Source organism: Columba livia, chromosome Z, assembly GCF_036013475.1.
Source record: "Columba livia isolate bColLiv1 breed racing homer chromosome Z, bColLiv1.pat.W.v2, whole genome shotgun sequence".
In the NCBI taxonomy this organism is placed as follows: Eukaryota; Metazoa; Chordata; class Aves; order Columbiformes; family Columbidae; genus Columba; species Columba livia.
Genome location: NC_088642.1, coordinates 10,226,200 through 10,249,755, shown reverse-complemented (window position 1 = coordinate 10,249,755; position 23,556 = coordinate 10,226,200). Strand labels below are relative to the sequence as shown.

The 23,556-nt window shown below is 55.1% G+C and overlaps 2 protein-coding genes across 4 annotated transcripts; both read left to right on the top strand.

The window, feature by feature from the left end:
• On the top strand, positions 1-6,762 carry STOML2 (stomatin like 2). The gene is made up of 10 exons (XM_065047119.1): positions 1-154; positions 2,234-2,386; positions 2,733-2,832; positions 3,503-3,561; positions 3,907-4,008; positions 4,814-4,948; positions 5,508-5,652; positions 5,968-6,047; positions 6,268-6,396; positions 6,506-6,762. The coding sequence occupies exons 1-10, from the start codon at positions 104-106 to the stop codon at positions 6,635-6,637; spliced, it is 1,086 nt and encodes a 361-aa protein (XP_064903191.1). The 5' UTR covers positions 1-103; the 3' UTR covers positions 6,638-6,762.
• A 211-nt stretch (positions 6,763-6,973) lies between these two features.
• Positions 6,974-23,409, top strand: PIGO (phosphatidylinositol glycan anchor biosynthesis class O). Of its 3 annotated transcripts, XM_065047106.1 has the most exons (11): positions 6,974-7,268; positions 7,647-8,140; positions 9,502-9,645; positions 10,754-10,877; positions 11,955-12,114; positions 12,584-12,757; positions 14,663-16,235; positions 17,115-17,318; positions 17,631-17,833; positions 18,620-18,690; positions 19,250-23,409. In XM_065047106.1, exons 2-11 carry the CDS (start codon positions 7,648-7,650, stop codon positions 19,368-19,370), a joined length of 3,267 nt encoding a protein of 1,088 aa, XP_064903178.1. In that variant the 5' UTR covers positions 6,974-7,268; position 7,647; the 3' UTR covers positions 19,371-23,409. The 3 variants fall into 3 exon arrangements, with proteins under 3 accessions (XP_064903178.1, XP_064903179.1, XP_064903180.1); XM_065047107.1 differs by lacking the exon at positions 18,620-18,690; XM_065047108.1 differs by lacking the exons at positions 18,620-18,690; positions 19,250-23,409 and having other exon boundaries at positions 17,627-17,833.
• Positions 23,410-23,556: the final 147 nt, after the last annotated feature.

Below are 23,556 nucleotides of genomic sequence, written 5' to 3'. Positions count from 1 at the left end.
GGAACCGGGGGACGCGGCCGGCGCGGCGGGACGGGCCGCCCGGGGCCGTGCGCCTGGAACGGGCGGAGCCTCCCCCGAGTCCTTCCGGGGCGGCGGCGGCGCGATGCTGGCGCTGGCGGGGCGGCGGGCCCGGGCCGGGCTGGGGCTGCTGCAGGTGCGGCCGGGGCCGGGGGACCCAGGGCTAATGGGCCTGGGGAGTGAGGGGGCGGGGGGGCAGTGTGGGGGTGTCGGGGGAAACAGGGTGTGGGCAGCGGTGGGGTGAGCTGGACCGGGGGAGAGCCTGGGGGGAGCTGGGAAGAGGGGTGCGGGAGAACCGGGTGTCGGGGCTGGGGGCGAGGGGCTGCGGGGACGGGGGTGAGGGAGCGCCCGATGAACGGGCCCTGGGGGCGGGAGGCGGCCGGGGCCGGGGCAGGTTACGGGTGCTGAGGGGGCAGGAGGGAACCCCACACGCCGCCCTTTCCCTCCGTGCCCGGGGCGCTTTGCTCCGGCCCCGCAGCGTGTGCAGAGACGTGCAGGACGCTCTAGGGGGCTGAGTCACCGCGGACACCCTGGTGCTCACACGCACCCTGGGCCCGGGGGACAGCCCGTGTCCCCGCAGCATGTGGGGGGCAGTGATGGCCCTGCCTGGTGTGTGAGGGCCACAAGCAGCAATCCCAGATCGCAGAATGATAGCGTCATTTTGGTTAGAGAAGACCTCGAAGATCATCAAGTCCAACCATTAAGCTAACACTACCAAGACCACCTCTAAACCATGTCCCTAAGAACTTAATCTACGTGTCTTTTAAACACTTCCAGGGATGGTGACTCAACCTCTTCCCTGGGCACCCTGTTCCAATGTATGACAACCGTTTCCATGAAGAATTTTTTTCTAATTTTCCTCATTTTTTCCTAATATCCAATCTGAGCCTTCCCTGGCAAAACTTGAGACCATTTCCTCTTGCTCTATTACTTGCTACTTTGGAGAAGAGACCAACCCCAACCTCCTTTCAGGTAGTTGCAGACAGTGATAAGGTCTCCCCTCAGCCTCCTTTTCTCCAGGATGAACAGCCCCAGTTTCCTCAGCTGCTCCTCATCACACTTGTGCTCCAGACCCCTCACCAGCTCCATTCCCTTCTCTGAACTCTCTCCAGCACCTCAATGTCTTTCCTGTAGTGAGGGGCCCAAAACTGAACACAGGATTTGTGATGCAGCCTCACCAGTGCTGAGTACAGGGGGACAATTACTGCCCTGGTCCTGCTGGCCACAATATTTCTGACACAAGCCAGAATGTCGTTGGCTTTCTTGGCCACCTGGGCACATGCTGGCTCGTGTTCAGCTGCTGTCACCAACACCCCCAGGTCCTTTTTCCCCAGGCACTTTCCAGCCACTCTTCCCCAGCCTGCAGCGCTGCCTGGGGTTGTTGTGACCCAAGTGCGGGACCCGGCACTTGCCCTTGTTGAACCTCATACAATTGGCCTCAGCCCGATGATCCAGCTGGTCCAGATGCCTCTGTATGGCCTTCCTCCTGTCCATCACAGCAACACTCCCACCCAGTTTGGTGTCATCTGCAAACTTACTGAGAGTGCACTCGATCCCCTCATCCAGATCACTGACAAAGAGATTAAACAGAACTGGCCCCAATACTGGCCCTGGGGAACACCACTCATGACTGGCAGCCAACTGGATTTGACTCCATTCACCACAACTCTTTGGTCCCGGCCCTCCAGCCAGTTCTTTATCCATCGCAGAACACCCATCCAGGCCATGGGCTGCAGCTTCTCCAGGAGAATGCTGTGGGATACGGTGTCAAAGACTTTGCTGAAGTCTAAGTACACAACATCCACAGCCTTTCCCTCACCTACTAAGCAGGTCACCCTGTTGTAGAAGGTCACGTTGGTCAAGCAGGACCTGCCTTTCATAAATGCATGTTGACTGGGCCTGATCGCTTGGTTGTTTTCCATGTGCCACATGATGTCACTGAGGATGATCTGCTCCATGACCTTCCCTGGCACCCAGGTCAGACCGACAGGCCTGTAATTCCTTGGATTCTCCTTCTGTCCCTTCTTGTAGATGGGCACCACATTTCCCAACCTGCAGTCAACTGGGACCTCCCCGGTTAGCCGTATTGCTGATGAATGATGGAAAGTGTCTTGGCAAGCACCTCTGCCAGCTTTATTAAGGGGGAGCAGGGACAGTGCTGCGCTTGGAAGGTGTTGGCAGCCCATCTCTACCCCTTTCCTTTTCCTTTCTGCAGCACTCCCAGCAGTTGAAGCGTTCAGCGTGGCTCGCCCCAGCACCGCACCGCTGGACCTCTGGCCTGCCCATGAACATCGGGGTGCTCTTTGTGCCGCAGCAAGAGGCTTGGGTGGTAGAGAGGATGGGCAAGTTCCACCGAATCCTCGAGCCTGTAAGGAGCCGCTTTTCTCCCCCTCTGGATTCAGCAGGTTCCTAAAGCTGTAGTGAGGCGCGTTCTTTGCACGTGGATTTGGCATGTGATGTGCTTATCCCTCAAGATCACAATCCTTTTGATTGCTTGTACACTAATTTTCCGTTGTTTGGGTGTTAAAAGCACTAAGAAACCTAAGTTCCCCCCTTGTGTTTGCATGTTTGCTCTACCTGCAGCGTCGGCAGCACGTAGTGTATGGCATTGTGCTTGGTCTTTGTTTGCACAGCTCCCTCTATTCTGGCTGAGGTCTGTGGGAGGAAAACTCTGGATTAGAGGGCTCGTCCATCTAATCCCACTCTTTTCCCAGGGTCTGAACTTCCTCATCCCTCTGCTGGATAGGATTCGTTATGTGCAGAGTCTCAAAGAAATCGTCATTAACGTCCCAGAGCAGTCGGCTGTCACCTTAGGTATGGAAAAGCTTTTGTGTCCGGTCCATTTCCTTCCCCTGCGTCCAGGGTGAGCAAGGGACAGTGTGGGGAGGAGCAGAAATGTCCCAGGCTCCTGTGCTCAGCCCTGTCCCTGGGGACCTGGCTTGGCCATGCTCCTGGCTCTGTGAGGAGGAGAACCCCAGGAGGTCCCGTCTGCCCTCTCACTGCTGCAGCTGCCCCTTCTTGCTGGGTTGAGTGCACCTGGGCAGGGATCCATTTTGCAGATGTTTTCCCATGTTGAACCTTGAAAATCTCCTCTGTGGTTCTATTAAAAAATGTTTCAGATCAGGTTAATGGACAGCTAATCACAATTCTAGTATTAATACTAAGATTTTTGTTTGTTCTTCTTTACCCCTTAAATCTTTATGAAGATAACTATGGTATGAAATGTTTTGGTCTGGAGACCTAAGTCTTATTGTGTATTAAAATGTCAAAATGTAGTGTTTTCAGGGGAACGTCAAAGTAATTTTTACAAAGCCTTTTAGATAACAGAGGTCCCTTTCGGCTAATCCCTCTTCTGTGCCGTGCTTTTGACACCAGGAAGGAAAGGGATGACCCTGCCCAGCTCTGCGAGTTCTGTCGAGAGGAGGGGATTGCTCTGTTTTGTCTTTGCTGCTTCATAAACAGGACGTGGTATTCTCTCCCACAGATAACGTCACCCTGCAGATTGACGGCGTGCTCTACCTGCGGGTTATGGACCCCTACAAGGTACCATCCCTGCTGCGCTGACACTTGGTGGGACTCAAACTTTCAGCCTCTGTGGCTGCGCCCAGCCCGGGCAGCGTGTACTGCCTTGGCAGACCCTTGGTTACCGCTGGCCGGCCTCTGCCGGCTCCCTGCTCCCCAGGATGTGTGCTTCAGCCTCTGCCCGGCCTCTGCATCTTGTGGGGTGGGTGGGCTGAGCACCCTGATCTGTCCTGAGCCTCTGGGCTCTTCTTTGTCAGAGGTGTCTGTGGCACGTTTTTTGTCTTAGTGCTGTGTTTGCCCACCCTGCCTCGTTCAGGGTCCCTCTCGGCACTGCCATTGACATTGTTTTTTGCTTCTGCTCTCCAGGCCAGCTATGGGGTGGAAGATCCTGAGTATGCAGTGACCCAGCTGGCCCAGACCACCATGAGATCTGAACTTGGCAAACTTTCCCTTGACAGAGTCTTCCGGGTGAGCTTGGGAGGTGGATCTTGGAGCTGCCAGCATTTCTGGAAACCCTAGGGCAGTCTGTGCCGCCAGGCTGATAGGCTTAACAGCAGAATGCCCTTTTCCTTAGAGGGCTTCTGTTTCAGCTGAACTGTTATTGAGGAGAAACTTTTTACTCTGGGGGTGCCAGAGCCCTGGAACAGGCTGCCCAGAGAGGCTGTGGAGTCTCCTTCTCTGGAGACATTCAAACCCACCTGGACACCTTCCTGTGTGATCTGCTCTGGTGAACCTGCTTTAGCAGGTGGGTTGGACTGGATGATCTCCTGAGGTTCATTCCAAGTCCAACCATTCTGTGATTAGTGAATTCTTGGAGACGGGTCTGGTTTCAGTTGTCTTTAACAGGAGTGATTTTTTAGCCTGCCCTGGGTTAGTTGGAAAGGGTTCAGCTGCTTTTCTTGAGTCTGTTACTCTTTACTCAGGCCCAACGATGAATGTACTGTCTGACCCGGTTTGATGGGGGGGCAAGGGGGTGTGCTGTAACCATTGTGCAGCATTTGCTGGGCAGAAACAGGAGCTGTTGGCATTCCTGGATGATGTTAGTATCCAGATGTATGCCAGATGTTTGTATCCCAGCAATTTGAGTTTGAGGCACTGCCTTCCCTAGGAGACAGTGACCCTGTTGCGAGATGTGGGGAGCCCTTGACCCTGCCTTGTGCCTGTGGAGATAGGTTTTTCTGGCTGACCTTGGCCTGTGGGAGAGCGGGATGTTTGTTCACCTCCTGACCCTCCTCTCCTTTTTTCTCTCTGCCATTTGTTTTGTGCCTCCTAGGAGCGGGAGTCCCTCAACGCCAACATTGTGGATGCAATTAACCAGGCTTCAGACTGCTGGGGCATCCGATGCCTGCGCTACGAGATCAAGGACATCCACGTGCCCCCGCGCGTGAAGGAATCCATGCAGATGCAGGTTTGGTTCTTTGGCAGGGCAGTCTGGAACAAGAGAGGAGTTTCCCTTTCTGCGCTGTTCCTTGTTACCTGTCCAGAACTGGCAGCACTGGTCCTTCTTGCAGCGAGGGATGCCCTTTGGTACTTTGGCTGCAAACATACAGCTATTGAATCAATAATTCCCCTCCTTATTTCAGTGGTGGTGGTGGCTCCTGCCTGGTACAGGCAAGACCTGCCAGCTCCCTCTCAAATCCCTGCTGGGTTCTGTAGGAAGCAAATCCTACGGCTGAAGGTCTCCCTTTGAGAAAAGCCGGGCGCTGAACCTCCGCTGGGCTGGTAGGGTGGGAGGGGGATGCGCCTGCCTGGTTACGTGTGAATGAGGCTGTGGGGGGCTTTGCAGCCTGAGGAGCAGAACCAGCCCCCACCAAGGATCGCTTGGTGTTTCATACTTGTGTGCTCATCCTTTGCTAAGCCACGTTTGCCCAGGCGGGACTTAGAAGTGTGCCGTTGCTGTGCTCACCCCATGGATGGGATTTCCTCAGCGCAGCCGTGTCAGGCTGGTGTCTGACCTGTGTTTGCAGGTGGAGGCAGAGCGACGGAAGCGCGCGATGGTGCTGGAGTCGGAGGGGACACGGGAATCGGCGATCAACGTGGCTGAGGGGCAGAAGCAGGCCCAGATCTTGGCATCAGAAGCTCAGAAGGCCGAACAAATCAACAAAGCTGCTGGTAGTGCCTTGGGCTAGAACACATGGGGCTTGGGGCATCTGTCACCCTCTGTGCTGTGGGGTGCTGCTCCCGGTGAGAGACCACGTCACTGTGGGCCAGGCTTCCTCAGCCACGCTGATCCTTCCCTACTGGGGCCTTGGGCTGAGCTCCAGTGACAGGAGGTGTGTGGCAGGAGTGTCACCGTCCTGCTGATGGGGAAGAGGAGGCTTTGCATGTGTGAAACTGCCTTGATTTGCTCCTTGACATTGTCCTGATTCGCTCCTTACAAGTGTTTTGTCACAGTTCTGATGGATGTTCTGCTGTGGTCTGTTGCAGGAGAAGCCAATGCAGTGCTGGTCAAGGCCAAGGCCAAGGCGGAGGCTATTCAGCTCCTGGCAGCTGCTCTGGCACAGCAGGTGAGTGGTGGTTCGTTGGGGCAGACAGCTTTGGTGAGGTGAAACCACAGCCGGGGCGGCACCTGCCTTTCTCCCAGACACTCTTTGGCGTCTTCAGCATCAGCGAGTGGGGAGTTTTGCCTTCATGGAAGCTGCTGAGAGCCAGGGTGGGCTGGGGAAGGGGGCGGGGATGAGCTTTTGGTGGCACATGTCTCACTTCTGAGCCTCGTCCTCTCCCCAGCACGGCAGCGCCGCCGCCTCTCTCTCCGTGGCAGAGCAGTACGTGAGCGCCTTCTCCAAGCTTGCCAAAGACTCCAACACCATCTTGCTGCCCGCCAACACCGGTGACGTCACCAACATGGTCGCACAGGTCGGTGTGGTCGGAGGGATCCCGTCTCTTGCTGGGGGAGGTGAAGGTGGCAGCCTGGTGGGGCCTGGCCCTCTCCTCTCTTTCCTCATGGCTCTCTCGTGCCCTCTAGGCCCTGGGCATCTACAGCACGCTGACCAAGCCCCAACCTGTGAAGAAGGAGGACGAGGTGCCCCCAGCCCGCACGGACCCCCAGCCTCCCGCCGCGGAGGTGCTCAGGGCAGAACAGGCCAGTTCCAGCTAGCGGGGCTGGAGGGATCCCCACCTGCGGCCTGCCGTCCTCCCTGGGCAGACGCTCTCCTTCTTCCCTTGTTCCTTATTTTGTATTTGGATTTAAATCATGTAATAAATGGTACCGGTGCTGCTGCAGCACGTCCCCTGGCGCTTGGGAGCGCCACCTGTCACCCCACTGTCTGCCGCCAAATGGGGACCATGCCTCCTAAACAGGCTCCTGCAGGGAGCTCTCACGAACATGCAGTGATCCACAAGGGGAGCCAGGGGAGGATTCTACCCGGGGGGACCCTCTCCTAGGGGGTCCCTCTCCCGGAAAGGTCCCTCTCCAGGGTCGTGAGCTCCTGTCATCATCCCTTTGCTCTCCCAGTAGCTGCCATTGCGGTGTGTGATGGCGGATTCTCTACAGCATGCTCGTCGTAGCGCGCACAGCAGGGAGAGGAACGCCTCAGGCGGTTGGTTAATTAGTTAATTAAAACAACCCCTCGGCCGAGCTGGGGACGCTCTCGGTCCGCCCTCCCCCTTGGGGAGCTCGGCGCCTCCGGGCCGCCAGGGGGCGCTGCCGCTGCCCGCCGCTCCCTGCGCCGCCGCTCTCGGGCGCTTCCGGCGGGGGGGCGGCTGTCGCCGGGTCGCGGCGGCCGCAGGTGGGGCGGGAGGGGAACGGGGCGACCGGCGGGGCTGGGGGAGCGGGACGGGGGTGCTGAGGGGGCACAAGGGACGGGGGGCTGTGAGGGCAGCCGGAGGGGCAGGAGGGGAGTTGGGGTGCCGGGCCCGGTCTGAGGGGACGGGGAGTGATGGGGGTCAGGGGCGGCTCGGTGTGAGGCCGCAGCCCGGGCTGCTGTGTGGTGGCTGGGGGTGCCAGCGCTGGGAGCCGCGGGGCGGGTTGGGCACAGGGCGGGGTTGCGGCCCCGGGGGTGGCGGTGGGGGACAGGCGGGTGTGGGACGCAGGGCAGCACCTGGGCTGGCGGCACCTGGCGCAGGTGGAGGTGCGGGGTGCTGAGCCTGCCTGTCCTTCCCTGCAGGATGCGGCGGTGGCCGGTGCTGCTCTTCCTGGCCTGGGTCTGCTTGCTGTTCTTCGCTGGGATCGCGCTCTTCATGAGCGGCTTCCTGCTCACCCGGATTGAGCTTCCCAGCAGCAGCTCCTGCTCAGACCCGCTGGTGCCGCCACTCTGGGAGAGGCAGAGCCTCCCGCCGGGCTCTTGTTGGGCACCCCAGCGCTTTTCCAAGGCCGTGCTTGTCATCATCGATGCCCTCCGTTTCGAGTTCGCCCACTTTAACCCAGCCAAGGCCAGCCCGCTGCCCTATGAGAACAAGCTGAGTTTCTTGCACCACCTCACAACCTCCCAGCCTCGCCATGCTCGCCTCTACCGCTTCCGAGCCGACCCCCCAACTGCCACCATGCAGCGCATCAAGGGCCTCACTACCGGCTCGCTGCCCACCTTCATCGACGTGGGCAGCAACTTTGCCACCTACGCGATCCAGGAGGACAACCTGCTGGCACAGCTGGTGCAGAACGGTAGGTGCGCAGGGGTAGTGTCATGCAAATCAATGGTCAGGTCTTGTGCAGGAGATTTATTCCTCTGTACCTGCGAAGGGAACTGCTTGTGCAACCTCCACCCTGTCAGCTGATTCTTTTGCCATACTGAGCTGACAGCTGTCTCAGACAGAGCTGTCACACAGGCAGGGTTTTTCCAGCTTGTACTGGGAGTGAGAGGTGGTGGGGACCATGACTTCTTCATCTTCAAAGATGAAGAGAAAGCAGGCTAAAGTGGCTGTACTGGTGGTGCCCGTCACAAGGTCATCACCAGGAATGGCTGTACAAAGCCAAGGGTAATCAGTCGTGTCATATTTGCATTCAGATGAGGTGCACGACGAGGGAGGAGCTGGTGCCGGGTGTGCCGTGGGGGTGTTGCTCAGGCAGCAAGCGTGCCTGGCCTGCCGCCTGCGCCTGGTAGGCAGCAGCCTCATCACAGTTTCTTTGTGGTTTGGTGCTGCTGGAGTGTGCTTAGTGCAGCTGCAAAGGGCTTGTTAGGGTGGGATGGTGGAGTAGATAAAAGGGGGTGGGACGCAGTCTTGTGTTTCCCAGAGAAATTTCCTTCTGGGACTCAGGGCCACACAAATACCAGTGCCTGGGATAAGGCACTGTGACTGGGTTGTCCACTCCTCTGTGCGCGAGCAAGGTGGGCAAACACAGTAGATCATCCAAGGTGAAAAACGCTGGTCACTCTGTGCCAGAGCAGGCACCTTGGAGGAAACAGTCCTCGCTCCCAGGCTGGAGAGGTTCTGCAGAAACGAGGAGGGCTGTTTGGGGGCAGGCACAACATGCAAAGCGAGGGCAGTGGGAAGCATCAGAGTTGTTGCCTTCTCTTTTGTGCATATGAAAACCCACCACTGTTGAGTTTAAAGCCGGAGCCCGGGCCTCACGGCTTCTACTCAACCCCTGTCAGCAGCAATGTACCGCCTTGTGTTTTACAGTGGGGTCGTGAGCCTTGGGGAAGGGCTTCTCTGTTCATGCTGCACCTTCCTAGGTGCTGCAGCAGGATGGTGGGTACTTACCTGCTTCCTGGCCTGCTTAACCCACAGGTCTCTCTGCTGAGGTGATGTGTCAGAGGTCAATTATAAACAGCGAGGTTGTGCTGGTGGATTTGGTAGGAGGACCATTTGTGGGCTTAGGAACAGAGGTGGTCATTCGCCGTATTCAAATTCATGTACAACCAGATGGTCTTTTTAATTTAGGTCACTTTCGAGCATAGGTTGGAGTGGAGCCAGTGCTCCGGATCCTGACCTGGATCTGCACGGGCTCTTTGCACCAGTGTGGGTAACATCATGACTTGGGTGGGCTCTCTGCTCTCATTGGTTCCTTTCTTGTCAACTCAGGAAGGAGAGTGATCTTCATGGGCGATGACACTTGGGAAGGACTCTTCCCCAAGAAGTTTTTCCGCTCGTATTTCTTCCCTTCTTTTAATGTGAAGGATCTTCACACCGTGGACAATGGGATCCTGCAGCATCTCTATCCAACTGGTAAGCAGCACTATTCCCAGAGCCTGGATAACCATTTGTGTTGTGTGGGGGCCCTGCTGCAAGATTGGGGTAGGGTTGAAGAGTTTTTTCTGTCACAGAGTGGCACCGGGCAGTCACACATTGCTCTCTGGGGATTACATTGACGTAGCTGGATTTCCACAGATAAGCTGGCTTTTGGGTCCCGCAAACCTTTCCTCTGTCCGGGAGGGAGTGCAGCTCGATGGGACAAGGTTGGACTTCTGTGTTTGTCCTAGTAATACAGTGCCAGGGTGGAGCAGGCGGAGCAGCTTAACTGTGAGACGTGGCTGCCTGGACAGGGACACTGTGTTCTGGGAAACACACAACAGTGCAGCTGTTCACTGGGAGGCATCAGTGGCTGCCAGCCTTGGGAAGAAGGTGGAGTGTGCGATTGGTGTGTGAATTTTAGGTGATTTCACACCCTTCCCTAAGGTCCTGGGACCGAGGGGATTGCTCTTTTTTTAATCTGTGTATGAATCTAGCTGAATCAGGGGTTCAGTAGCCTTTCATGAGGATGTCCTTGTGGGAGAGCTGCAGTTCATCACTCAGCTCCAAGTATGTTGGCTTTCATGTGATGAGGTCCTGAAGCAGAGGGGAGAGGCTGGGGTAACTTTTTGTCTAGGGGCAGCACTGGTGTGCTGGGCCCATGTCCTGGGTGGGATGCAGAGGGGCACATTGATGAGTCTGAACTGAAATACCTCCAGAGGGGGACTGGAGTTCTGGGTTCTTCTTTTCCTGAGCATCTTCCTGGTTTAGCTCAGGTTTTAGCAGTTTGAGTTAGGTGTTTCAGGGTGACTTGGGTGACACTGGGCCATTCCTCTCCTGAGGATTGCTGATAAAAAACACAGGTACTGGGGCGACTGCTGGGCATTGAGCTCTCCGCGATGTTGCACCCAGGCGCCCACAGACCAAGAGTGTGCCTCTGTTAACACTTGCATCAATCTGCTTGAGGGCTGGGGGTGACTATGGCAGGACGGGAAGAAACAGCAGTTTCTAGAAGCAACCAGAAAGCTCCAGCGGCTGGATCCAGGCACAGAGCTCGTGCCTGAATCCCAGGCTAGTGTGTGATAAGGCTGCTCTTGTTCTGCAGTGGACAGTGGTGAATGGGACGTGCTGATTGCTCACTTCCTTGGCGTGGACCACTGTGGGCACAAACACGGACCTGACCATCCTGAAATGGCTAAGAAGCTCACACAGATGAACGAGATGCTCAGGTGATGAGCGTGGCAGTGGGGGGGTTGCCAGCTGGCCTCTTCCGTCATCCAGGCTGGTGGGATCTTCCCAAGGCAGATGCAGACGGCAACAGGCAATACTGTCACCATTTATTGCAGGACAATAAAGTGTGGGAGATGCTCCCTGTTAACCCCCGCCCTGCCCATCAGGGAAAGGAGGAAAGGGAAGAGAAACTTGCAAGCTGGAAAATTAAAGAAGCTTTGCTGTGCCTTTTACCATGGAGAATGGCTTTGGCCAGCAGCAGCTGAAACCCCAGCGGTGTGGCAGTCTCAGTTGCACAGAGAGATGTTCACAAGAGGTTTGGTTTCAGAGTAAGGTTGTCCTCAGGTCTTGGAGCATTGGTTCTCAACCAAGCTGTGCATCTTGAGTACAGTTGAGCCTCACTCTCTCAGTCTTTAAAATGAACATTGTCACACTGAGATGTTGCTGATGTTTGGAAAGCACGTGGAGAGCACTGGCTAGGGAATGCTGCCTTTGCTGCGCAGGCCTGTGAGTTATGCCTTCATGTCAGAGGGCAGAATGGGATCCAGCCATCCTGATCACGCAGCCATGCCTCAGCCTGAAATGCTGCAGCTTTTGACTCTTAAGACTGCTTTAGTATGTGGAAGGAGTGGGTCACTTGCCCTGTTGCATCTGAGAGCGTGGTATATATCATGGCAGGGACAAATCCCTTTTTTTTTTCCTTAAAAGTAGGAGATTGCTCATGCAGCATGATACAATGTACAAGACCCAAATACAAGATGCCTAAAATTTGGTCCTTTTAAATTGTATTTTGTCAAGATCCCTGAAGGCACTGAGGAACCAGCCACCATTGCCTGGGGACCTAAGATCAATCCACCGTGTCTCAGGGCTCTGAATTTTCGGTTTGGTTTTAAAACATCCGTTGCCCTGGTACCTGGCACAGTTGTTACAGCTCTGCATCAGCACTTAGTTTTGCTCTTACCCTTTTGTGGGTTTCGCCTCTGTGGTGCATGCAGGCTTGGTGAGGACGTCCTCTCCCACCTGGGCTGTTTGGGCCCTGACAAAGTAGGAGCTGACCTTCTTTATCCTGGTGGCAGGTCCTTGGTGGATCACCTGAGGAATGACACCCTTCTTCTGGTGGCTGGGGACCACGGCATGACAGAGACTGGAGACCATGGTGGCGACAGTGAGAAGGAAGTGAATGCAGCTTTGTTTGTGTACAGCAAAACACCCCTGTTTGGCAGTGGCCCTCCAGAGGTGAGAAGCAGCTGTCACTGCCTGGGGTGGCATCTGGGGTGAAAACTGCATCCTGGGTTACAGCAAGTAACCTTTTGATGGGATTGTGTAGATTTAGAGGGGTGGGAAGTCTGTCACCTTTCCCAAGGGAAGAATGGAAATGCTGACATGGGATGCAGGTGACTGAAGTGTTTGGGACCCATATTCAGGCCCCTCCAGCTGTGAGGGGTGTCTGAGTGGGGCCAGGGGAGCTGCCAGGCCACGGGGGCCAGACCCAAGGACCTGCAGCTTCCAGCAGCCACCCCATTCCTCTGCAGGGCGCTCAGGGAGAGCAAAGCTGTGCCTCTGCCTTCTGCTATGTTTTTCCCCTTCCTGGCTTCCCCAGATTCCCCTCTGAACAGGAATGTCTTCCCCACCATCCTCTAGCCTGAGTGAAAAGCCGCGATTGCTGTGTTCTTTCCGAATTTCTGATTCCTCCCCTTCTCTTCAGGAGCCTGAGGCCGTTCCCCAGGTGAACCTGGTGCCCACTGTGGCCTTGCTGCTGGGTGTGCCCATCCCCTACAGTAACATTGGGGAAGTGATGGCTGAGCTGTTCTCTGGGGACGGTGACACTCTGTCTGCAGCCCTACAGCAGCTCTCGGTCTACCACATCAATGCCAAGCAGGTACGGCCTATGGCCTGCGTTCCCATTGAACCAGAGGGGAGAAGGAATGGCTTTTTAAGCAAAAACCTCTTTTGTTTGGTGAAGGTGGGGTGGTGACATGGTGTTATCTTTGTGGGGAACTTTGAAGAGTTACCTCCTTGCAGTGTTAGCTCCAGTAAAAGGCAGCACCGTTTTTCCAGAAGAGAAATGAGAGACACCTGTTTAGTGCTCGGTGATGAGTGCTGTGGTGTGGAAAACACTGGCCAGGAAGGTGGCGTCTGCTTCAGGGTGAGGCCCAGTCCCAGGTGGTGAGAGATGGATTTTGTTGCTTGGGACGCTGATGGGGAGGCTGGTTCTTTAAAGGCTGGAAATGAATAGGGGCAAGTTTCATTAATGGAGATTCAAGAGTGCAAGTGTATGTTTTGATGCTGCTTCAGTTTTGGAGGAGAAACACTGTTAGCTAAGAAGCTGTTCTAAATTAGTGATGGAAGGAAAATAGTAACGAAGGACTAAATAAAAGAAATACCATGTAACACGTGACAATAAAGTGAGGGAGAGAAGGAACAGTTTACACCAAGTGCAACGAAATGTGTAACCCCAACAGCTGAGTGACAAAATTTGAACAAAAATGCCTATACCAGACATAAAATAAGCCCAGACAATGGAGCAAGCCAGAGCCTCTATGGAGGACGAGAGCTGTTGGTTGTGGCTCTTGGCATGCTACAGAACCAGATTTGCCACACGTATTACAAGGCACATGTCTTAACGAAGTGCCAGCCTGCCTTTGGGGGACCCCAGCATTGCTGGGAGGACACAAATAACTCCCCCAGCCAGCTCCCAGGTGAACACCTGGGTTTCTCAAGGAAGAAGCCAAACCAGACCAGGGGCCGGATGTCTGGAAGCAACCTGAGATGCGCCAGCTGGAGGCCACTGGTACAGATCAGTGAGGAGCTGGGGAGGATAGCGCTGCTGATGGGATGGCAGAAGTGTTCAGCCTCTTTGCCGTGTGTTTAAAAGACAAAGCACTCTGCTGCTCTATGAAGGTGATAGTGTGCATTACTGTTCATCAGTCACTGAGTGTATCGACCATCATCTGTTGGGAGTTAGCATTATCCAGTCCTACTTGTTTAAATATTTGCAGTCATTTGCCTGTGGCTCGATCATGGTGTTGAAGAAGCTTTTGCATGCCAGGAGTGTCATGCGGGCCTGGGAGGGAGCTGGTGCGTGTGTTTGCGGGGGCTGGCTGACTCTGCCTGAGCCCTGAGGCAGCTATAAGACATGTGAGGGTATTGGTGTGTTTCAGGGCTTGAGCACATCTACAGCAGCTGGGTGTTTGTGTAGGTACCCTGCCTTGGTAAGGCCCTTGTGAGACTTTTGGTATGACTTTGGGATCATAGCTGCCTCTGTTCCTGTGCTCTTGACGTAGGGAGCAGAATGAGATCTATTTAGACAGAGCAGTTTGATTTGATCCACTATAAGCTCTTTAATTTGATGTCTGTCCTCAAACAAAAAATGTAAAAGTCAACATCAAGTGCAAATGAATAGCTGGTAATGACTTGCACTTCTGGAGGACGTTTGCCTAATTGTTTCCAAATACTCCATATAAATAAAGTCCTTAGTGATGCACAGCGTTACCAAAGGTACATCTGCTGGTCAAGAACCAAGAGGAGTCAGTATGGCTGTTGGGGTGGATATATCACTTGAGAGTCATGTCCTTTTGGCAGAAGGGTTGTATTTCCTGCCAGTCACATCCTGGGTTTGTGTGACCAGCCCTGGATGATGCAACTGGGGATGGGTCTCTCCTGGAGGGGTTTGGCAGATTGGGCCTGTTTCCATTCTGAAGGGGCTGAGTGAGGAAGACAACAGTGACTTCTGTTCCCAGTGGTCCCAGTGCAACTGTGTGACCCCGTGTCCCCTCTCCTGTAGGTGGACCGCTTCCTGCGCTCATACTCACTGGTGGCTCAGGACCTGCCGGCAGAGCAGCTCCAGCGTCTGCAGGAGCTCTTCTCCAGTGCTGTGGAGGAGCATACTCAGCTCCTCATCCAGGTGCAGGGGACGATGCCGGTGCCTCCAGAGCTGGAGTCCAGGCTGAGGAACCTCATCGGTCGCTTCCAACTCTACCTGCGGGAGGCACGGGCTGTGTGCACCCAGTCCTGGGCCCGCTTCCAGCCCCTGCGGATGGTGGGGGGCTGCACCCTCATCGCTGCTTCGTGCTTGCTCTGCTACGTGGCCTCAGAGCTGGCTGCGGTGTCGGACTCTTTCTATCGCAGCTGCCTCCTGTACCCACTGCTTTGGGGCCTGGTGGGGGTTTTTCTGCTTGGGCTGGCCCATGTGTTTACCCAGGAGGGGCTGGATCTGCTCCTGGTGTCATCATGGGCAGCCGCAGCTTCTCAGCTGGGATTTTTCTGGCACTGGTGGGGCCGGTATCCCAAGCGTGCCCGTTTGGCAGGCGGTCAGCCACCCTTGGCCAGCGTTGGCCTGAGGCAGAGGCTGCGAGCGTGGCTGGGGATGGCCTTCCCCATGGGCATTCTGCTCTTCCGCTGCGGAGCAATGTTCTCTGATAGCTTTGTGGTGGCCGAGGCACGGGTGGCCCCATTCTTGCTGGCCTCACTGGTGATGTTACTGGTGGGGAAGCTCCATTGGGATGGCCGCCTGACTGTGCCAGAAGGCCCCAAGCAGCAGCTCCTTGGCTTTTCTTCTTACCGGCGAGAGATCTGGTACCTGCTGTGCCTTGTGGCGGTGCTCCTGGTCTGCATGCGCCTCTCTGGTTTCTTCCACCAGTGCCGTGAAGAAATCCAGCAGTGCCGGCCCTCTCTTTTCCTCTCCCCCCTTGCCAGCCTGAGAAACACACGGGCCAAGAACCTCTTCTACCTCCTGTGCGTGGCCTTGCTGGCTGGGTTGGTCTATGCAGTGCGGAGCTGGCTACGACACTATGGCAACCTGAACAGCTCAGACCCTCTCGTGCTCTTTGTGCGCTGGGGGTTCCCACTGGTGGTCCTGTGCATCGCCTGCTACTGGGCTGTTGCCTCCAGCGCTGATGACTCTCTGGGCAAGCTGCAGGAGCTGGTGCAGGTGGCAGTTGTTGCCTTTCCGTGGGCTGTCTATGGACTGGCGTCTGTGGGGCTGCTGCTCCTGCTGTGCAATCCCATGACAGTGTTCGCCAAGGACACACGGGAGTCGGCGGGATCCATCGTCACTCCCTACCTGGGTGTTCCCAGCTCTGAAGTCGACTTCCTCCACGTCATCCCTCAGATCTACAAGAGGATGCAGGAGTCTCAGAAGAGCCGCCTGGAGGGGGCCAGCACTAAAGCCACTGTCGCAGCCTACGGGCTGGGCAGCGTGTACTCCGCAGCCCTGGTCATAGCACTCACTCTGCTGGGCTTCCTGCTGATGCTTCTGCACAGCGAGCGGCTGAGTCTCGCCTTCCTTCTCCTCTTCCTGGAGGCCTTCGTGCTGCTGCACTTCCACACACGTGCCAGAGGCCTTGCTGGAGATGCTGGTGAGTCAGGGCTCAGTAGAGCATCCTCTGGAGGTGTGACCTTATCTGCAGCGACATTGTTTTCTTTCTGGTGGGACAGGCAGGGCCCAGTCTCTGCTCTTGGAGAACGGTGGTGCACAGATCCTCATGGGATCATAGAATCATAGAATAGTTTGGGTTGGAAGTGACCTTCAAAGGATGTCTAGTCCAACCCCCCTGCAATGAGCAGGGACATCTGCAACCTGATCAGGTTGCTCAGAGCCTTGTCCAGCCTGGCTTTAGATGTCTCCAGGGATGGGGCATCAACCACCTCTCTGGGCAACCTGTGCCAGTGTGTCACCACCCTCAGTGTAAAAAATTTCTCCTTTATGTCTGGCCTGAATTTCCCTTCTTTTAGTTTAAAACCGTTACCCCTTGTCCTGTTATAATAGGCCCTGCTAAAAAGTCTGTCCCCACCTTTCTTATCAGCCCCTTTGAAGTACTGAAAGGCCACAATAAGGTCTCCCCGAAGCGTTCTCTTCTCCAGGCTGAGCCTTCTCCAGCTTTTTTAAAGCTGTGTAAATCCCCTAGTAGAAGAGAGATGCATGCAGCAGGGATGTAATGTGGGAGGAGGACAAGTCCCTTGTGTCAGAGAAGGAGGCTCTACACCCATTCCATCTTCCCAGGGTGTGAGCAGCCACCAGACCTCACAGCTGCTGAGGGAGTCCAGTGGCAGCAGAGGGGTTGCCTGGCCCCTCACTGTATCTGTGGCGGGACCCTGTCTGGTTTCTGTCTCTGAAACAGAGACTGTGGAATGGGAACCTGGAATAAAAATCAACAGGCTTTTTTTGACCTTGGATCTGTCTTGTTCCTCGATGCTGATCTCTCAGTCTTTTTTTAATTTTTTTTTTTGTCTCGCAGAGCCTTTTTCAGTGCCCTGGTATGCAGTCATCTCCTGGCTCCTTGCTGCTTCCCAGTTCTTCTATTCCACAGGCCACCAGCCTGTCTTCCCGGCCATCCACTGGAATGCGGCCTTTGTGGGCTTCCACCTTGACCACAGCACAAACCTCCTGCCCGCTGTCCTCGTGGGCGCCAACACCTTTGCCTCCCATATCCTCTTTGCAGGTAAATCAGTTTCTTCCTGGGCTGTTGAGCTTGAGCAGATATGGCTCAGCTGCTTTGCCTTGTCTGGGGGCTTGTAGGCTGAGCAGGAGGTGATGAAGGCTATGGCACCAGCTGAACGGCAGTGTTCTTGCTGTCCCTTTCTGAGGCCACAGAGCTGCCCATGGCCTGCAGCATTCCATGCAGTTGTGGCTGACCAGCAAACTGGAGCTGGCGTATGCGCCTCCTGCACATCCAGGGCATGATGGTGTGAGCCTAAACTGTTCCTCACCTCCTGGGCTCCAGTAACTTCATGTGTCTTTGTCCTTGAGGTAGTTGGCTGCCCTCTGCTCCTGCTTTGGCCCTTTGTGTGTGAGATGCCCGGCTCACAGAGGAAGAAGCCCAAGAAGGAGCCCCGGGAAGAGCTGCAGGAGCTGGAGGAGCACATGATGGAGATGAGGCTGCGGGAGTCCCCGGAGAAGTTCTCCACTGCACTGCTGCAGCTGGGGCTGAAGTACCTCTTTGTCCTTGGGACACAGGTATGGACAGAGGGAGGATGGCTGTGGAGAAGGCTGTCCAAGAGGAAAATGGGTTACTGTGAGAATGATGGGGCACTCTGATGAGATAAAGTCATTAGCCAGGGCATAGTCAGGTCCAGGGTTGATATATCTGGTTGCAGGCAGAAGAGCAGCTGCACAGGTTCTCCTCTCACCACGTCATTTCCTCTGTGCTTTGGGAAGGGTTCTGGTCTGAAAGCCGCAGTACGGATCAGGCTGCTTTTTGTACCCATCTGCCCAGAGTGGCAATATCTGTTCAGAAACTGCAGGATTGTGATCCTGCTCCTCTTGACCACGCCCGTCTATTTTCCACCAGCTCTGGTTCTCATCTGACCCTGTGCTGTCATGATACAGGGAGCTAAACACCAGGAATTTAATCCCATGAAAGAAGTTAATAGTTTTCTGGGGTTTAGCCCTTCAAATCCTTCTCTTGTGTGGTCAGACCAGAGACAGTGGATGGGAGGAGGCAGGCCCTGCAACAGGAGAGCAATTGTCCCTCTCAGTGGAATATTAGGTCAGATTAGGCATAGTGTGAGCCCTCCCCTGTGCTGGCTCTTGCCTTGGAGGGCCTGCATGTACCCTGAGCTGTTTGCCTTCACTGACATGAGGACACGATGGAAGGGAATCCTCTGGAATGCTGATTCCTGGTGTGTGCTGTGCCCACCTCTCAGGTGTGTGCAGTTTGGTACCACCTTCAAATGTGAGCCTAGTGTCCAGGAGGTCTCTCCAGAGTCACTTGTAACTTGTTTTTCCTGATCTCACCCACAGCTTCTGGCCTGTGTTTGTGCAGCTATGATCCTCAGGAGGCACCTCATGGTCTGGAAGGTCTTTGCCCCAAAGTAAGTCCCAGGAGTTGCTTTGATGCTGTGTTAGGTCTCATATGCCTGACACCTTGACTAGGGTTTGTAGACAGTAATGTTGGAAGAGACCCTGTGATCAATCTTCTGACTTCTTACCTAGCAGAGGCTGTAGGACTCTCCTTAACTAATTCCTGCTTTAAGATCAAAAGCTGAACTTGAACTAGAGCCTGGAAATTTCTCTTTATTTCCAAGGACACACAGAACTCACCTGGAAGCTAAGAATATTCAGGGCAGAGAGTCAAAGGTAGAGATATCAGACCAGAAATCTTAAACCCAGAAATGCTAAACTAACAAATTTTGGGGCCAGTAGAAGTGTGGGGTGGCCTCAGCCTGTGAGAGATTCAAAATCCTAACTGGTTGTTGTCCTGAACAGCCTCTAAAGCAGAGGCATGCTTGGCTCCCAGGTTGCAGGCAGCAACTGCTGGCGAGTGAATGTAATTCAGGTTTTAGGAATTCAGTCTGCCGGGAGTGAGGGCAGCAGCCTGTTCTTGCGGGCGTGGTTGCTCTGATATCCTTACTGCCTCTGTTGTGCCTGCAGGTTCCTCTTTGAGTCTCTGGGCTTCGTGGTGAGCAGCGTCTGTCTCCTGCTGGGGATCTCCCTGGTGATGCGTGTGGACTGTGCCGTCAGCACCTGGTTCAGCCACCTTCAGCTCAGGTAGTGCCGGTGCTGTGGGGAACCTGACCTGCTCGTCGGACAAGGCTGTGGTTGTCTCCCTGCCTCCCTGGAGCTGGGAGGGACACATGAGCCACCAGCAACGAGTGCCTGCCGGCAGCAGTCAGGGGTCATCCCCAGCTCCCTGCCTCAGCGCTGCACAGAAGGACCAGAGCCAACTGTTCCCCGCTCCTTGCAGTGCTGTTTCTCAGAAGGGGAGATCAGAGCTCTCGCTGGGCATTTGTTGGCAGCAGGAGGACTCTGCTGCAGCAGACCAAGAAGCAAGAGTCCTGAAGTGTTCCTATGGAGAAATACCAACTGGGGATGTCCCTGCTGCTCTCCTGACAACTGTCCCCACTGTGCAGCCGGTCAGCTTTGGTGGCCAGCAGGGTGTCACCTTGCCTGTGCAGAGACAGTGACTTGTGGTCAGGGGCCTGCTGAGGAGGAAAAGGAAGGGAGAGATGAGAAGGAAGGCCCTGCAGCCACCGCTGCTCTTCACGTGCTCAGTTTTCATGCTGGAATCAAAAGTGCACATGATTACTCATGCAGATGGTTCCCAGGGTCTCAGTGGCAGCTGCTCCTCTGTAAAGCCAGTTGGTTGCTCTGTAGCAAGGCCCCTCCTGCCCTACACTCACTCCCCTTTTCCTGGTCTTCCTCAGCCCTGTGAAGGACCCCCCTGCGAAGGAGAGGAGGCTGGGCAGCCTCATTGAGCCTGAAGCAGGCTTAGCTTGTTGGAGTGGTAGCAGGGAGAACTGTGTCCATGACCAAGAACTCTCCACTTGCAGTCTCCGCCTGTCGCTGTCCTCCTGCCTGTAGCAGCCAGGGCTCCCGATCTCTTCCTAAGTACCTGCACCCAGATGCTGGCTGTTGATGGTGAACAGTTAAGTTGGTGTAGTGATAGAACATTGGCTCATCCCTGTATGGAGGAGAGGGGCATTATGGCGTAGCCGTCCCACTGCGAGAGTGTCCGTGGTCAGAGCTCCAGCACCGGGGAACAGCTGCCCAGAAGCCCTGAGCTTAGTTCTTCTGGGAGGTGGCTTCACTCACTGGTGTCTGTGTGTGTGCTAGGGGTTATGTCACCTTGAAGGGTCCCCAGGCACTGCAGCTGTTGGCGCCTGTGATCTCATATTTGGTGCTTATCTCCCTCTCGACCTTGGTGTTCTGCATGGGCCTTCGTGGCACAAGTGGGTTACCCCAAACCTGCCCTTGACTGCTTGCAGTCAGGAAACATCGTATTTCTTTCTTTATGGGCAGAGGACAGTGACCACGGTGCCTGGCCACATCCCGGCTAAATTCCCCATGCGGTTCCGATGGGAGCGGGGATTCCGTACTGCCCTGAACCACTGTGTGGCATTACTTGGTGCTATGAAACCTTCTGTCTCTTTCCACTTCAGAAGGAGCTGAGGACTGCTTGCCTGAGATTCCTGCGGTGATTTTTGCTCTGGTCCCGTTTGTTTTTTAACTCATGCACCATGACTGCTCCTGTTTGAGTTCTTCACTGCAGGTGGCTAGCATAACTGCAGACTCTTGTCTTCTCTGCCTTGGAGAGTCCTGGGGAAAGTGTCTCGTCACCTCTCCCATCATTTCAGTTCTTGCCATTATGCCCAACTGCTCAGTCGCTGTGGAAAATAGTGCTTGAGGACAGGTTTAGCTTTGTATTTTACCCCTGCAAAATGCTCGCTCAGATGGTAAGCTGCAGTTCCAGGGAGGCTTAAACTGCTCTGATTTTTGGGTTTCCATTGCCTGTCCTCCTTCAGACCTGCTGGCTGTGCTCTGCCACCTCAGCCTCGCATCTCACCTGCCCTGTGGACCTCTCTGCTCAATTTCGCCTGACACAGCCAGGAACTGGTTTGTAGCTGGTGTGGCTCTCCAGGCTGCCTTGCTGCCTGGGTGCACACACCAGTTCCTAATGCCAGGCAAGAGGTAGCAGTGCGCGGTGGGGGAAGCTGGGGGAAGCTGGAGGGGGCAGGAATGCATCAACCCACAATTAGATGGGCTTAAGCAGTCCCACCATTAAAAATAGGTTGTTTGATGTATACTGTGACTCCTTGGTGGCCAGATAGTTTAAGGGAGCCGTACTGATGGGTGAGGGGTGCATCAGCGTGGAGAGGAGGAAGGGGATGGAGGTAGCAGCGACCCACTGAATTTTAAGGTGAGGTTAGTCTAAATAACATATGTTGCTAAACTGTGAGGCTGAAGCCCAGATAGGCCCTGTTGTAACCTTGTAACCTGGTCAGGAGCTTGCTGCCTGTCTTTATTTGTGCTTGCAGAAATCCTTATGTTTGCTCATGCTGTAGTACTGGCCTGTGACATCTCTGCAGCTGCCACCCAGGCCCCTGGGCTTCCTTCTCTCCCATCTCTGGGACTAGTTCCTCTTTCAGTGGCCACCTTCACGCTGCGAGCCTTCCTGTACCCCTTGTTCGTGGTTAGAGACTCGGACAGCGTGTGGGCTTCCTCTCCTCATCCTTCCATCTCGCCCCTCTGTCCTCCTGCGGGGGCTGTAGGCTCATGACCCCAGGAGGCTGCAGCGCCACGGAAACACGCACAAGTCACTGGAGATAAACAAAACTGCGGTAACAAAGCTGCAAATGCGTTCTTGTCACTGCGGAGATGCCAAGGAGTGCTAGCTGCTTGGCCAAGGCAGACTGGCTACTACACCAAAGAATTCACATTCAAGAAGACGAGTTTTCCAAGGGCTGGAGATACTCTTGCTTTCTTTCATTGTCTTTTTGAGTCTTTGCCAACCCTCCCCAGCTGCCCTCAAGCTGTTTTTTTTTGTTGTTTTTTGGCTGATGTTCTCCTGAGTGTGCTGGGGATAAGAGAGTTGGTGACATTGAAAGCAGGACATGCCGCTGCTCCTAGAGCAGATGTGGCTGTGTGTGCTGATTTAAAACCTCAAGGAGCATCCAGAGGAAGGCGCCTGCTGGTCCAAACCAGGGCTCTTTGGGAATCCTGGCCTGCTGGGGAGCAGGCCCTGCCCTACGTCTCTGCTGAGGTTGTCACTGGAGCCTGCTGGGTCTCTCCTGGAGCAGTTATTCCAACTGGTTTGTTTCACAGTATCACACAGTATCACAGTATGTTTGGGATTGGAAGGGACCTCAGAAGATCATCTAGTCCAATCCCCCTGCCGGAGCAGGAACGCCTAGGTGAGGTCACACAGGAACATGTCCAGGCGGGTTTTGAATGTCTCCAGAGAAGGAGACTTGTTTCTGGTCCCTGTGTCCCATGGCTGAGGGTGACAGGGGATGTGTCATCCTCAGCATGCTCTGCAGTGCAGTTTCATCCCGCGCTTCTCAAAGCTGCCGCGGAATTCTGTTTGGAGCGTCTCCCTGCGCTGGTCCATGGGGCTGGCGCTGCCGTGGGGAGCCTGGGGCTCCATGTATCACTGTTCTCATGCCCGTTTCTCTGTCCCATCCCTCCCTGTTCTTCCCTCAGCACTTGAGGCACGGTCATGTTCTCGGTGTCTCCCCTTCCCTGGGGAAGCAGCGGTGCCCTTTGCCCAACCTCTGATTCCACTCATCACGTGCTTGGAGTGGGATTGTTGTTTTGTTTTGGTTTTGTTATTAACCTCTCTGTGCCTCAGTACCCCATTTGGGATAAAAAAAAACAAGGGGATGAACCCAGTTCTAGAAAGCGATTTGCGACCTCTGCATGCAGCGTGGTGCTATGCTTTCCTGGGTATCTACATATCTGGCCGTCACTGCTTTTGTTCCCACTCAGCAGCTGCACTGGGAAAGTGGAAGTGATGCTTGAGTCTCTGCTAGGCAGTAGAGCCTTTTTTCCTTCAAAAAAAACCCCAAACAGGCAAGTTGGCAGCTTTCGTTCTCCTGACGGTGTTGCCTCTGAACTACCGCGGTCCCTGGGGTTGGTGCCCAACCTCGCTGCTCTGTGCCTGGCACAGGGGAGGCAGCCAGGGAGGGTTGGCTTCGTTATTAAATGACTCATTGATTAATTAATTGGTGGTGGGCGAGATTTGCAGTCCCAGGGTGGCTGTGGGTCTCTGGGCGGCTGTGAAGCGGATGCCTGAATAAACCCGTGAGACCCAAGCCGAGTGATGCTCGTCTCCTCCTTCGTGCGGACAGGCGGGACTCTCGGGTCGCCCCAGGGGCTGTCTGGCGCTTCCGCGTATTGCCGAGGTTTCGGCTTCCTCGGCCACCGTCGTTCTGGCGGGGTGCTGGGTGGCTCCGCCCCTT